The sequence below is a fragment of the Oratosquilla oratoria genome, chromosome 1 (genome assembly GCF_046742065.1).
Source record: "Oratosquilla oratoria isolate Oo_2021 chromosome 1, ASM4674206v1, whole genome shotgun sequence".
NCBI lineage: Eukaryota > Metazoa > Arthropoda > Malacostraca > Stomatopoda > Squillidae > Oratosquilla > Oratosquilla oratoria.
In genome coordinates this window covers 8,360,903-8,375,902 of record NC_134777.1, presented here as the reverse complement: position 1 = coordinate 8,375,902, position 15,000 = coordinate 8,360,903, and the positions used below count along the sequence as shown (strand labels likewise).

Sequence of the window (15,000 nt, the reverse complement as noted above, 5' to 3'; positions counted from 1 at the left end):
GAGGCCGAAGAAGGTCTCAGGGGAAGGTCCTCGAGCGAATGCTCTGTTTCTAGGTCAAGGGGCACCTTGTACTTGTTGCTCACCTTAGTAACTGTAAGAGTTATCTGCATCTCTTCCTGTTGTCCCCTCCTGTCTATCTCCCTACAGACGAAATTAACTAGCTGCCCATCGAGCTACGTATATAGTAATACATCTACCCACGTCTTCTCCTTTGTGCCATCTTAAGCACCTACCTACGCACCCAGCTACCAATTTACCTTCTCACCTACATAACTGCCTATCAACCTTCCTACCTACCTACCAACCTTCCTACATACCTACTTACATTCATGCATACATACATACATACATACATACATACATACATACATACATACATACATACATACATACATACATACATACATAAATACATACATACATACATACATACATACATGCATGTATGCATGCATGCACACATACATACATACAGGCATACATACACAAATACATATTTACAAACATGCATACTTATATAGATACATATTTACATACAAACACATATATGCACACATACATACATAGAAAACATACATGCACACATACATACGTATTCTAGCACTGTATATATATATAGACATACATTCAAAATGATTCTGTAGAGTTATGAAAATAATCTGATATAAGTGCCTATTCGTCCGTAAAGAATCAGACACTCTCTCTCTCTCTCTCTCTTTCTCTCTCTCTCTCTCTCTCTCTCTCTCTCTCTCTCTCTCTCTCTCTCTCTCTCTCTCTCTCTCTCTCTCTCTCTCTCTCTCTCTCTCTCTCTCTCTCTCTCTCTCTCTCTCTCTCTCTCTCTCTCTCTCCCCCCTCTCTCTCTCTCTCCCTCTCTCTCCCTCCCTCTCTCTCCCTCCTTCTCTCTCCCTCCTTCTCCCTCTCCCTCTTCCCCTCCCCCTTTCCCTCTCCCTCTCCCCCCTTCTCTCTCTCTCTCTCATCCCTGCCTCTATTGACTCTTCCACAGGAACTCGGACCTGAGCAACCACCTCAAATCGCTCGAGAGCAAGCTCAACCGGCACGAGTATCGCGAGGTGCAAGTGGCAGACCACCTGAAAAAGACTCTGAAGTCCATCAAGAACGACCAGGGCCAGATCGGGGGCAAGCTCCAGCGTCTGGGGAGCAAGGCCTCCGATTTCGAAGATCGTCTCATCGCCCTTGAGCAGCTCATCATAACGGTAAGGGAGGGACGTCTTTTCCAGCGGGTTGGAGTTGCAGGCGTCTTAGGACGGTGTCAATATCTTTACCCGTATCGCTAGATCAAGGTTTGTCAACCTTTTTAGCCATATCGCCCCCTTTTTCAATTGAAAAAAAAGGATCGCCCCCACCTTAATTGGAAAATAATAATAAAAAAATTATTGCAACAATGATAAACAACTAATTTAAAATGCTTTACTCGCGTTGTGTTTTAATGAGATCCTTGGGCCTGGTGCTTCGCTGCTAGATCTTTTCTATTAGGCTTAGAATTTGTCAATTATAAGCAATAAATACCTGTGACGTTTTTCGCCCCCCTCAGCTCAAAAATCGCCCCCGTTGAGAATGACTGCACTAGATAGACAACATAAATTTACGAAACTAGGCAGTTTATTACGGCAACCAGGAATTTATGAAATTCTTCAGCTTTCGCATAACCTTCTTTTCTTTGCAATTCACTTGATATATCCTCATATTTACAGCCCTTCTTCAGTTCGCCCTTTCCCCTCCCCCAGTCGGTTCCAGCTCCTTCAATATGTCTTCAATTATTTTCCATTCTATTCCCTTCTATTCGCCTCGCCTGTGAATATCCTTTTCCTCTCCATGCATTTCCTTAATACCATTTTCGTTTCTTTGTTCAGGTTTTTTTCCTGCCGCTTCTTTACTTCATCTTTGTTCGATGCAAACACTCTGTTGGTATCCAAATAACCTCCGAAGTACTCTTCTCCTCTTTAAGTACACTTAAAGATCTTTTTCTTTTCGTTTCTTTTACATCCTTCCCCTGCCACTTCCTTCCTTCGCCTTTACTAGATTTACATTCTCTGCAAATACCCAGATATCCTCTGTAGTGCTATTTCCCTCTTTAAGTGCACTTAAAGATCTTCTTTATACTTCGCCTAGGCGTGATCTCGCAAGATAACGGGAGACTGCTTCCCTTCTGCAACTATAACCAGATCACACAGACATAGTCACACACAAATACAACTCAGACAACGGTCCAAATGATCTTCCCAGAGAACTGTTGACAGCTTCTTCGTAGTTGTGGTCTTCCAGAGAACGAAACCCGAGGCAACATTTCTTGTTATTACACTTCACTTCTGTCTCTTCCATAGATCTCTTTCAGATGTAGGAGACTAAACGCAGAGTATGTGATCCAATGTATCTAACGTTTCGCCCAGTAGAGCTTCTTCAGAAACGTTAAATACATTGGATCCCATACTCTGCGTTTGGCCTCTCTCCTACAGTGCTGTTGCAGTTGTTGCTGGTTTTACTCATTTCTTTCAGATACTGTAATGCTATTTGTTTTGTGTACATATGTGAACAGTAGCGATGCCTCTAGGTCTAGGTTATTAAAACCCTGTTGATATCAAAATACAGTATATATTTTTAATACTATACGAACAAAAAGGCACATTTCATCCACAGGAAAATGTCACTCCCTTTACTTACATTTCACCAACAATTCCTCCCTCCTCCAACATTCCCTCCTCTCTCCTGGAATCCTCCTTCTACCTTCTCTCCCTCAGTCCCTCCCTCCCCTTCCTATGAGACCAACGATGGGTACTAGGAGATAATGGTCCTGCAAGAGGGAGGTAGGAGAGAATCATCTCCCTACCTTTCGTTTTGAAAACCCAGCAGCACCTTCACATTCATCTGGAACCCCGGTGGGCTGCCATTTGGTTTTCAAATCTAGACGTAGGCCTTTATCCCTTTTTTTCTACTTTACTCCTTAAAATTTTCTTTTATTACATTTGTGACCCCCCAAGGATAGAATCGCTTGTTATTGCTGACGAAACACTAAATGGAAATAAGCTCCACCGCAAGGACTCGAACCTTTGCCTTAGCGAGTGCTTATAATGAAGCAAAGACGATGGCTTCGAGCCCTTCCGGTGGAGCTTATTTCCATTTGTCACAATGACACACAACGAAACACTAAATATTAAACATTCCCTTTCCTGAAATCTGGTGACAAAAAACAGACCCACAGTGATACAACACAGACATCAACCCAAAAAAACAGGGTCATCCCAGAAGCTTTGAGGAACTTTTTTTGGTTACTATCTATAGGGAAGCGGGTTCTCACGCAAATATAAAGTAACATTTATCATTAATCCCTCTCTATCCTATATCTTCATCTTCTCTAATTCCCTCCCTCATTCCTCTTTTTTTTTCCTGCATTCCTTCCTTCTCCCTATACAGAATATCTCTCTCTTCTCTCTTCTCCTCTCTATCACTTCCTCCAACATTTTCTCTAACTTTCTTCCGTTTCCTCCCCCATCTCTCTTTCTCCATTCGCCACTCTTTCTCCGCTCGATAGTTCCTTACTCCTTCATTCTCTCTTTTTTTTTCTCTCTCATCATCCACTTACCCCCAGAAAGCAAATGTTATACAAACGATCGTTGAAAGGTTGTTCACATGACATCAAGTATGTAATGAAACAGTATATTCCTTTAGGACATTTCAAATGTATATTCATATATATCATACATAAAGAACGCTGTCTATATAGTTTTAGGCATTTTACTTATACTTGAGACAAAATAGTACTTTCTCTTTCAAAGTTTGTCAAAAATTTGCTTAAAGTTCGTATTGTATACTTTACTTAGCATCACATAGCAAGAGAAAATTTTAATAAAAATTAATCTATTTTGTTACTGTATTCGATTTTACACTGATAAATTCCCAATACTGCAGTTATTAAACATACTTTTCACACACCTTCGACAAACATTTGCTAAAAATACACAACCACTGATTTCTGGAAGGGTTCTCCCTATCTCCTTCCTTCCTCCCTCTCCCACCTCCCTCACCCTCCTCCCTCTCCCTCCTCCCTCTCCCTCCTCCCTCTCCTTCCTTCCCGCTTCCCTTTGCTACCTCTTAATATACTATATTCGAGAAGAGCTTCTTTTCCTTTTCTTTGGCGAGGGCCAGGTCGATGAGCCTCTGGGCGTAGCGTTTGGAGTTCAGAGCCCTGCGGACTTCCCTGATTGGGAGTTCTTGGACGAAAAGTACCAAAGGCCCCAGAGTAGAGTTGATGTATTCCTATAAAGGTGAGAAGAATACACAGAAAGTTTTAGGGGGAAATGGGTCTTAACCCTTCTGCTGGGATTTGGTTTCCATAAGCTGAACGAGATCAATTGGTGGCACCCAGGAAAAGCCGTGAGCAGCAGGAAAATGATCATCTCCAAGATAAACAGCGCATAGAAAAATAAGATAATACGGCAAAAATTCACTTATTGCATGTGTGTGTGTGTGTGTGTGTGTGTGTGTGTGTGTGTGTGTGTGTGTGTGTGTGTGTGTGTGTGTGTGTGTGTGTGTGTGTGTGTGTGTGTGTGTGTGTGTGTGTGTGTGTGTGTGTGTGTGTGTGTGTGTGTGTGTGTGTGTGTGTGTGTGTGTGTGTGTGTGTGTGTGTGCCCCCAAACCTGAGGTCACCCGTTCCTACCTGGAACTGAAGACACTTTTCCTTGTTCGCCACATCACTTGTGCCTCCCCATATGACGGCGCCTTCCAGCTTGAGAAGTCGCGTCTGCCCAAGAGTATTGACCAGATCGATGCCGATCAGATACGTATCTTCGTCGTGGTACCTGATGAAAGAGGAACGTGTAAGGGTAGTCTGGTCTGAAGGTAGACACCTATTTCACGTTTGCGGACGACACGGCGCTTGTGGCAGGATCGGAGGAGGGATTGAGGAAGTTGGTGGCAGAGTTTGGGAGAGTATGTGATAGAAGAAAGCTAAAGATAAATGTGGGTAAAAGTAAGGTGATGAGATGTACAAGGGGTGAAAGTGGCGGTAGACTGGAGGTGAGCATTAAGGGAGAGCGACTGGAGGAAGTGGATAGTTTTAGATACTTGGGTGCAAATGTGGCAGGAAAAGGTGGAGTGAAGGTGGAGGTAGAATGTAGATTGAGAGAAGCGAGTAAATGCCTTGGTGGATTAAAGAGTGTAATGAGGAATAGACATTTGGGAATGGATGCTAAAAGGAGACTGTATGAAGGAGTGATTGTGCCAACAGCACTGTATGGGGCGGAAACATAGAACATAAGAGAGGAAGAGAGGAGTTTGAATGTGTTTGAGATGAGGTGTCTGAGAAGTATGATGGGGGTTACTAGGCTAGATAGAGTGAGAAATGAGGAGGTGAGGAGGAGAACAGGGGTGGAAAAGGAGCTGGGAGATAGGGTTAATGAAAGAATATTAGGATGGTTTGGACACATGGAAAGAATGAGTGAAGAAAGACTAGTAAAAGAGGTATGGAAGGCAGATGTGGGGGGAGTGAACATGACGGGACGTCCTAGGATGAGGTGGGTGGATGGGGTGAAGAGGGCTTTGGGGAAGAGGGGAATATCTGTTGAGGAAGGACGGGAGAGGACAGAAGACAGGGGTGAATGGAGAATGGTTGTATATGGATGATGTTGTGATTGCATGAGGTGGAATGGGCGGGGGGGTGGGGGGTGAGGTAGTATGTGTGAGCAAAATTTGACGCAGCCCGAAGGGATTTCTCCCCGTCCTCTCCTTTTATGCAATGGGGGGACGGAGAGGGGGTGTCGCCGATTTAATGAAGCGGCCTTGCTGTGGATGTGCTGTGTCTTGCGACACTGCTTCTGACCCAGGGCAGTGGACAAGGTGCAGGGATGACCCGTCATCCAGGAGGTGCTCAGATAAGAGGGAGGGTGGAGGGGTGTGGAGTGTATTCAGGGATGGAATGGGTGGAAATGATTTTATGCCTTTCCCTTTTTGGCTACCTCCCTTGTAAGGGGGAAGAAGCCTTGGTATATGTATGTATGTATGTATGTGTATATATATATATATATATATATATATATATATATATATATATATATATATATATATGTATATATATATATATATATATACATATATATATACATATATATATGATATATATATATATATACATATATATGAATATATATATATACATACATATACATATATATATATATATATATGTGTGTGACCTAAATGGAGTAGAAAACACAGGAGTCTTAGTTTGAGGTTCTTCGTGACTAGTTTTGTAGGTATGCTTTTTCAAAAAACCATACCTGCGAAGCTAATCTGGAATAAATTCAAACTAAGACTCCTGTGCTTCCTACTTCATTTACGTCAACCTGTCAGAATGTCTCAATATATATATATATATATATATATATATATATATATATATATATACATACACAAAAACAATCACACATATGCAGACACACACACACACATACACAAGTTGAAAATGTGGTTAAGTTTGGTCGGTCCATCAATAATAAAGTTACTTAGAACTCAAATTAAAGTCACAAACCGGCAAAAGAAGTAATCAACAGGTTTGAGAATTAGCAGATAATGACAAATTTAAGAATAGTTAGATCCAGACAAGAGAGTTTGTAAATCAAAGTGAAGAACGAAAATAGAGTTGAGCAAGAGAAACAAAATGTTTTCGAGGTTTTCAAACCAAAAACTAAAGAACTTATATAAAAAAGAGAAAAAGTTCAAAGTTGTTCAAGAGAAGGCAACAAAATCAAAAGTTGTGTATGCAAATGTGGATGGCTTACTATCAATCAGGAAAGAAATTCGTGACTAAGATACCAAAAGACTATAACTTAGAACTGAGAAACTATAGATATGAGTTTCAGAGGATTAATTATAGAAAAGATAGAATGGAAGTCAGAGAGATGGTTGTTGCAAAATTTGACTTACATACATATACCAAAGGCTTTTTCCCCCTTATAAGGGAGGTAGCCAAAAAAAAAAGGCATAAAAACCACTCCCACCCACTCCATCCCTAATACACTCCACTCCCCTCCACCCTCTTCCCTCCCTCTCATCTTGGCACCTCCTGGATGACGAGTCATCCCTGCATCTCGCCCACTGCCCTGGGTCAAAAGCAGTATCACAAGACACAGCACATCTACATAATAGTAGATAAAGTAATATTGAACAAAGGTAATGAGGCAGTAAATCTGAGAACTAGACCAGGAAGAGATAAGAGGCCGTGGAATAATGACGTATACCAATTATTGTTGTTAGAGATATATCTCCCCTTAAAGAAAGTTATCGAGTAAAGTGATGACATGATGTTAGTGGGTGGCTTTGATCGCAAGGAGATGAATTGGGAGTAATAGGAAGCAGGTAAAAATGAAAATTACTGAGGTAACATATCATTAGATATCGCAATAGAAATACAGTGGTGGGTAACTTTAACTGTAGAGAGATGAATTGGGAGTAATGGGAAATAGGTAGAAATGAAAATTACTGAGATAACATATTATTAGATATCGCAATAGAAACACAGTGGTGGGTAACTTTAACTGTAGAGAGATGAATTGGGAGTAATGGGAAATAGGTAGAAATGAAAATTACTGAGGTGACATATTATTAAATATCGCAATAGAACCACAGTAACTTTAACTGTAGAGAGATGAAAATTACTGAGGTAACATATTATTAGATATTGCAGTAGAAACACAATGGTGGGTAACTCTAACTGCAGAGAGATGAATTGGGAGTAATGGGAAATAGATAGAAATGAAAATTACTGAGGTAACATATTATTAGATATCGTAATAGAAACACAGTGATGGGTAACTTTAACTGTAGAGAGATAAATTGGGAGGAATGGGAAGTATGTAGTAATGAAATCTTCTGGGGGTAAATCTTTATTCAACTTTGCAATGAAAAGTAAACATTGCAAAGAAAAACACAATGATTCAGTGGGTTAAAGACGCAATAAGAGTAAAGCTAGAAGACACTCCAGCAAGACCAAACTTTCTGCAAATTAAGGAACATAATCTCTGAAGTACACGTAACCCATAGGAAAGTGTGACTATATAAGAGGTAAAATGGGAGACAAAAAGAAAGAAAAACCTGTAAAAGCCTTGACAACTTGGGTGCAAACAAACATGTGCCAATGGAACTGCGTGCGAGTATAGATATTCTATTCTGGCTAGGGCGAAGAAGTTTATTCAGCTTAGAGAGGAACTCTGTGTACTAATTGGCCTGATCACGTACGAAACCCACGACTCACCGGAACCAAAAGTACGGCATGATGGGGACATCCTTGCTCATCCTCCCACGAACTCTCATCGCTTCCAAAAGGCGTCCTTTGACAACGAGTCGCCTAGTCCTTGGAGTCCAGCCTTTCTCGAAGATGTAGATGGACGGGAAGAGGGCAGAGCTGGACTCGTAGAGCCAGAGCATCTGGTTGTTGGCATCCATGACCTGTGGCAGTTGTAGAAGTGTGAAGTGGAACAAGATTCCAGGCCATTTTAGTTTTCGTTAACCGCGTTGGAAAACGGGGGGACATGTCACGGGTAAATAATGGAGTGGACAAGTGACTTCCAATTAGGGGAACGTATGACAACACTGATCATGGGTGAGTACTCTGAGTAGAGGTGTCAAGTGGTTGGGGATCAGCGGTGGCAGTGGTCACACACATACACACACACACTAGTGCAAGGGTTCTCAGCCTTACTTGGCCCATTCACCCCTTTCACCATTTGTCTGAATGTCATTCCCCCCTCTTTTCCAAGATTGCCTGTTTCAAAAAGTGCATTCTAAATAATATGCAAATATTACTAAAAACCCTTTTATTTTTTCCAAATTAGTATATATTTTTCCCATATTAGTATAATTCCAGCCCAGGTGACAGGCCAGGTAGGCCAAAATCTATAATTGCTTTCCTCACTGCGTAAACTGACTGTGGTCACAAATCACCCCCAGAAAACCCAAAATTCCCCCCTGGGGGTGAATTTCACCCCTAATGAGAACCCCTGCACTAGTGCAACTATGATACACAAGGTGACATGGACGCGTACCGTCGGTCTGCAAAATACGTAAGTAGGGCTTTGTCCTTCGCAATAAGGATAGTGATAGTATCCCCATAAGGCTCCTGGCCGAAGCGCCCGGCCCATCATAAGAGGCAACTGAAACAAAAAATAATAATAAATTATAGATGACGTCATAGCCTATTCATGACGTCGCATTTGTTTCATGATGTCATGTATCATAAATCACGTCATATCTATAACATCATGGCTCTCAGTTAAGGTGGGGGTCCATGAGTTTCTCCACCTTAGGTGGAACGAGATCGTCCAGATCCAGATGGAATAGAATCGCGTCAGGGTCTTCCCTGATTAACCTAAGGGACCGGTCCGGTCACACCAAGCTTACGACCTGTCTCCGGCCACCGGCGACCAGGCTGATTTGTGCTGTTCCTCTGTTTATAAAAAGAATTCAAAAGACTACGCAATTGAAACGAATCTCCCCCGTCAAGAAGGCGACTATGAAATAGCCAGCTGGCGCTAACCACGAGAGAAACAAAAGTGCCACTGTCCAAGGTGGTCGGGAATAGCTCGTACGCTTGGTCGTGACTGGGGTGTGTATAAGAATGGCCTAAGGCTGACCAGAATATAGTCTCTGAAGGACATTGCTGTTTCGAAGACGTGTATGATCTGTCCTTGTTATCATACAAGAAGAAGGGCTTGGTTCAACTCCCTTACCCAGCGGTTCTTAACCTTTTTTTATCCTATGACCACCCACTAGACTCCTCAGAGTATTACCCTAACCTCTTTAAGAAATTTCGAAACGGTGACCTTTGTGAAAAGGCAAGATAAAACACTGGTTGTGGTTGATATGTTTCCTGTAGCAGGCCACTCACCGCATTTGTGCGTCACCAGTGTTGCATCACTCACCAAACTGGTAAAACCCAAAGTAATTCAAACATATGAAAATATGATCATTTTTATGACCGTCGCGCAGAGGATTCGAACCTGCTGCTTTGGGACCGAAGAGGCTCCATCGCCGCTCGCCTTAGACCACTCGACCACTGATGATTTAAAATTATCTGATTGTTGTCGCTGTTCACTAGCGAATTTCTCATATATGAAAATATATTATTCTCCCGAATCCTTTGTGACCCCCCTAAGAAACTCCAAACGACCTCCCCCCCACCAGTAGGTTACGACCTCCCCAGGTTAAGAGCCGCTGAGTTTGAGGAACGGAGAGAAGGAATGAGATAGGTACCCCATACACGATCCAATCTGCTCGGATCCGACCAAATCTGTCCGGCGGCCAGATCGTGCCGTGGATGGGCTCCCATAGAGACAGGCAGACTGACATGCAGGTGGGTATATGGATAGACACGGACACCTACAGACTATCATAAGTAGAGAAAGAAACAGAGCTCATATCCACAGACTCCTACAGACGATCATAAGTAGAGAGAGGAACAGAGCTCGTATTCACAGACACCTACATGTTCCGCCTTTGTAATCCTTACAGATGACAATAAGTAGAGAAATAAACAGTTCGTATCCACAGACACCTACAGACTATCATAAGTAGAGAAAGAAACAGAGCTCATATCCACAGACTCCTACAGACGATCATAAGTAGAGAAAGAAACAGAGCTCGTATCCACAGACTCCTACAGACGATCACAAGTAGAGAAAGAAACAGTTCGTATCCACAGACACCTACAGACGATCATGTTGATAAGTAGAGAAAGAAACAGAGCTCGTATCCACAGACTCCTACAGACGATCATATGTAGAGAAAGAAACAGAGCTCGTGTCCACAGACACCTACAGACCATCATAAGTAGAGAAAGAAACAGTTCGTATCCACAGACACCTACAGACGATCATAAGTAGAGAAAGAAACAGAGCTCGTATCCACAGACACCTACAGACCATCATAAGTAGAGAAAGAAACAGTTCGTATCCACAGACACCTACAGACGATCATAAGTAGAGAAAGAAACAGAGCTCGTATCCACAGACTCCTACAGACGATCGTAAATAGAGAAAGAAAAAGAGCTCGTATCTAGAACCCTCAGAAACCTGGAAGAAGAGTTGGGCTGACTCGTTGAAGCTCGTCTCGGCAAAAGCCTCGATCTCTGCGGAAGTCCAGTTCGGGTGTATTTCCTTTACCCACTGCTTGGAGGCGCTCCGGTACACCGCAGAGCTTATGTCATAGCTTGGGAAGTAGTTCTCGAAGTCCAGTATTGCCACACCTATAACAAAAAACAATACATACATACATACATACATACATACATACATACATACATACATACATACATACATACATACATACATACATACTGTACATACATATATACATACATACATACATACATACATACATACATACTGTACATACATACATACATACATACATCATACATACATACATACATACATACATACATACATACATACTGTACATACATACATACATACATACATACATACTGTACATACATACATACATACATACATACATACATACATACATACATACAGTACATACATACATACATACATACATACATACATACATACATACATACATACATACATACATACATACATACATACATACATACATACATACATACATATGGGGAAGGAGGAAGAGAAAGACACCGGTCTAGGGCCGAGTTTATTCCTGACCGGTTTCGCTTATAGCTTCTTCAGAGGATTGCAGAAGCTGTAAGCGAAACCGGTCAGAAACAAACTCGGCCCTAGACCCGTGTCTTTCTCTTCCTCCTTCCTCAAACCTGCCACAATGTCTCAACATACATACATACATACATACATACATACATACATGCATACATACATATATATATATAACAAGGGCTTTTTTCCCATTTACAAGGGGGGGGGGTTAGCCAAAAAGCAAAGGCATAAAATCCACTTCCACCCATTCCATCCCCACATACTCCATTCCCATTCAATCCCCTCCCTCCCTCTAATCTTGGCTCCTGCTATTATTTTTTGTACCAAATAAAAGATAATAATAGATGAATATGTAAATAAATGAAATAATAGTTGAATGAATTAACAGATAAATATATATTTGGATAAATAGATTAATAGATAAATAAATAAATGAATAAATAAATAAATGAATAAATAGATAAATAGATAAAAAGGTAGATAAATTAATAAGAATATAAATGAATATATCAATTGATGAATGAATGAATATATATAGTTAAATAAATAGATAAGCAAATAAATAAGTCAATAAATCAACTAATTAATTAATTTACTTATTTATTAATCAATGTCGACACTAGAAGTCTGTATTCGCAACCGTTTACGTGTCACATTATTCCAAATATGTCTTGGAGTGGATGTGCTGTGGATGTGCTGTGTCTTGCGACACTGCTTCTGACCCAGGGCAGTGGACAGGATGCAGGGATGACCCGTCATCCAGGAGGTGCTAAGATAGGAGAGAGGGAGGAGGGTGGAGGGGAGTGGAATACGCAGGGGGTGGAATGGGTGGGAGTGATTTCTATGCCTTTTTCTTTTTGGCTATCCCCCGTGTAAGGGGGAAAAAGCCTTTGGTATATGTATGTATATGTATGTCTTGGAGTGTGACCTTTCAGGTTTTTGTGTCAAATTAAAAGTCCATGTGTGGTTCGCTATACGCTGATAATTGCAAATACCTTTCTGCAACCGTTTTCTAATTAAGTCCTTTTGGAAATATGTGGTCTTGATTTGGACCTTTGAAGGCCTCTATCCATTTACAAAGGATTACAAAGACGGAGCATGCCGACAGGAGACCTTTTGGTCCATATCTAGGTCGAATACGAAAAAAATCATAATAATGATAAATGAATAAATGAATAAATAAAAACTATAATAATGTAAATAATAAATAAAATACACAAATAAATGCATAGGTATAGTTAAATAATAAACAAACAGGTAAATAGCAAATAATAATAAATTGACATATAACTAATAATAAATGAGAATCAAGCAAATAATGATAAACAAGCAGATAAATGATAACAAAACAAATAAACATTTTCACTAATGCCGTTTACAAAATCATATACGAGGTATAAAGACGATGTTCTTTTTCTTATCGAGATAAATCGAACTTTTTTTCTGAATATACGGTAAGAAAGAAAATTATATTTTAGATTATTTTGACTTTGGCTTAGACACAATTAACCCCAAGACTTGATGGGATATAGGAACAACTTGCCACCTTTCCTGAAAGTTTCAGGTTCTTTGATTGAGCCGTTTTCTCCGTAATATCAGACAAACAAACAAACAACAATTCAGCGTACAAGCAAATCAACCAAGAAACCAAGAAGCCAAATAACTAAGAAACGAAAATAACGACAGGAGGAAACCAAAAATAAAGAAAAACAAACAAAGATATAAGGAAAGACACAAAAACTCATAGAAACAAAAGCCCAAGGGAAAAAAAAAAAAAAAAAAAGTAACATCTTACACGGACTATGTATATATATATGTATATATGTATATATATATATATTACAGGTGAAAAATGTAATCACACATTTGTCAATAACGTAGAAACCACTGTTGGAGTAGAAAAGACTGGAAACGGGGAATCTATATATTTCGATTGCAAACTGCAATCCTCTTCAGTATCTACTGAAGAGGATTGCAGTTTGCAATCGAAATATATAGATTCCCCGTTTCCAGTCTTTTCTACTCCAACAGTGGTTTCTACGATATATATATATATATATATACATATATATATATATATATATATATATATATATATATATATATATATATGCAGAAGAAATCACTTGAACGCGTGATACTAGTATGCAGACAAACCACTGGGAAAATGAAAGAGATGAGACCAAGCGCTTTCGTCTATTCAGACATTTTCAAGGTATAGGTACATAAAAGAGACAAGTATATATAGTCAAAAGGTTAAGGTGGATCTCTCCCAGTGCCATATTGGCTCAAGTGTCCGGACAGTTGGTTTACAATTTTTGTTATAATAATTGGATGAATTTATTATAACAAAAATTGTAAACCAAATGTCCGGACACTTGAGCCAATATGGCACTGGGAGAGATCCACCTTAACCTTTTGACTATATATACTTGTCTCTTTTATGTACCTATACCTTGAAAATGTCTGAATAGACGAAAGCGCTTGGTCTCATCTCTTTCATTTTCCCAGTGGTTTGTCTGTATATATATATATATATATATATATATATAAATTGACTTTTACGAAATGACGGCTGTTCGTGCACTCTACTCATAAGAAGGAAACAGACAAGAATTGGTTTACTAATAGGGTGGTCAACGAATGGAAAAAAAACTTTGTAACCATGTAGTGAGCGCTGAAACTATCAGTTGTTTTAAGAAACGGTTAGACAACTTTATGGATGGGGATGACAGGTGGTGATGGCTATGGAGCTGCCCTGTGTAGGCCTTAAGGTCTCTTGCAGTCTCCTTCATTCTTATGTTCTTACGTTCTTACTCCCAAGGGGTCACGCGGGTACCCACAAGAAGTACACGTAACGCAGAGTATGAGAACGACGTCCTTACTTTCAGGGGGTCAGCGGGTACCCACAAGAAGTACGCGTAACACAGAGTATGAGAACGACGTCCTTACTTCCAGGGGGTCACGCGGGTACCCACAAGAAGTACACGTAACGCAGAGTATGAGAACGACGTCCTCACTTCCAGGGGGTTCACGCGGGTACCTACAAGAAGTACGCGTAACGCAGAGTATGAGAACGACGTTCTCACTTCCAGGGGGTCATACGGGTACCCACAAGTAGTACACGTAACGCAGAGTATGAGAACGACCGCTTTAGAGGGATAAGTGTGTAGAAGGAGACTCAGTGAAGAAATGAGAGGAGGAAGGATAAAGGAGGAGGGGAAGGGCCTCAGTGTTTCCTGAAGTGGTTCTGCTGCGCACCAGGGCGATAACCTCAAGCACCATCTCAAGAATGAAG

At 40.6% G+C, this 15,000-nt stretch overlaps 2 protein-coding genes across 2 annotated transcripts in view; one reads left to right on the top strand and one right to left on the bottom strand.

Annotated features, from left to right (window-relative positions):
• The window catches only part of LOC143032022 (uncharacterized), a 78,189-nt gene that overhangs the window by 23,387 nt on the left and 39,802 nt on the right, over positions 1-15,000 (top strand). Inside the window, exon 2 of the mRNA XM_076196495.1 lies at positions 1,004-1,214. Coding sequence (XP_076052610.1) covers positions 1,004-1,214 — 211 coding nt within the window. The remainder of the gene's footprint in view (positions 1-1,003; positions 1,215-15,000) is intronic.
• LOC143032013 (hyaluronidase B-like) overlaps positions 3,434-15,000 on the bottom strand; it is a 26,786-nt gene continuing 15,219 nt past the window's right edge. Inside the window, exons 4-8 of the mRNA XM_076196487.1 lie at positions 11,079-11,251; positions 9,054-9,161; positions 8,264-8,457; positions 4,673-4,814; positions 3,434-4,272 (exon numbers count right to left, since the gene is read on the bottom strand). Coding sequence (XP_076052602.1) covers positions 4,108-4,272; positions 4,673-4,814; positions 8,264-8,457; positions 9,054-9,161; positions 11,079-11,251 — 782 coding nt within the window. The 3' untranslated portion in view covers positions 3,434-4,107. The remainder of the gene's footprint in view (positions 4,273-4,672; positions 4,815-8,263; positions 8,458-9,053; positions 9,162-11,078; positions 11,252-15,000) is intronic.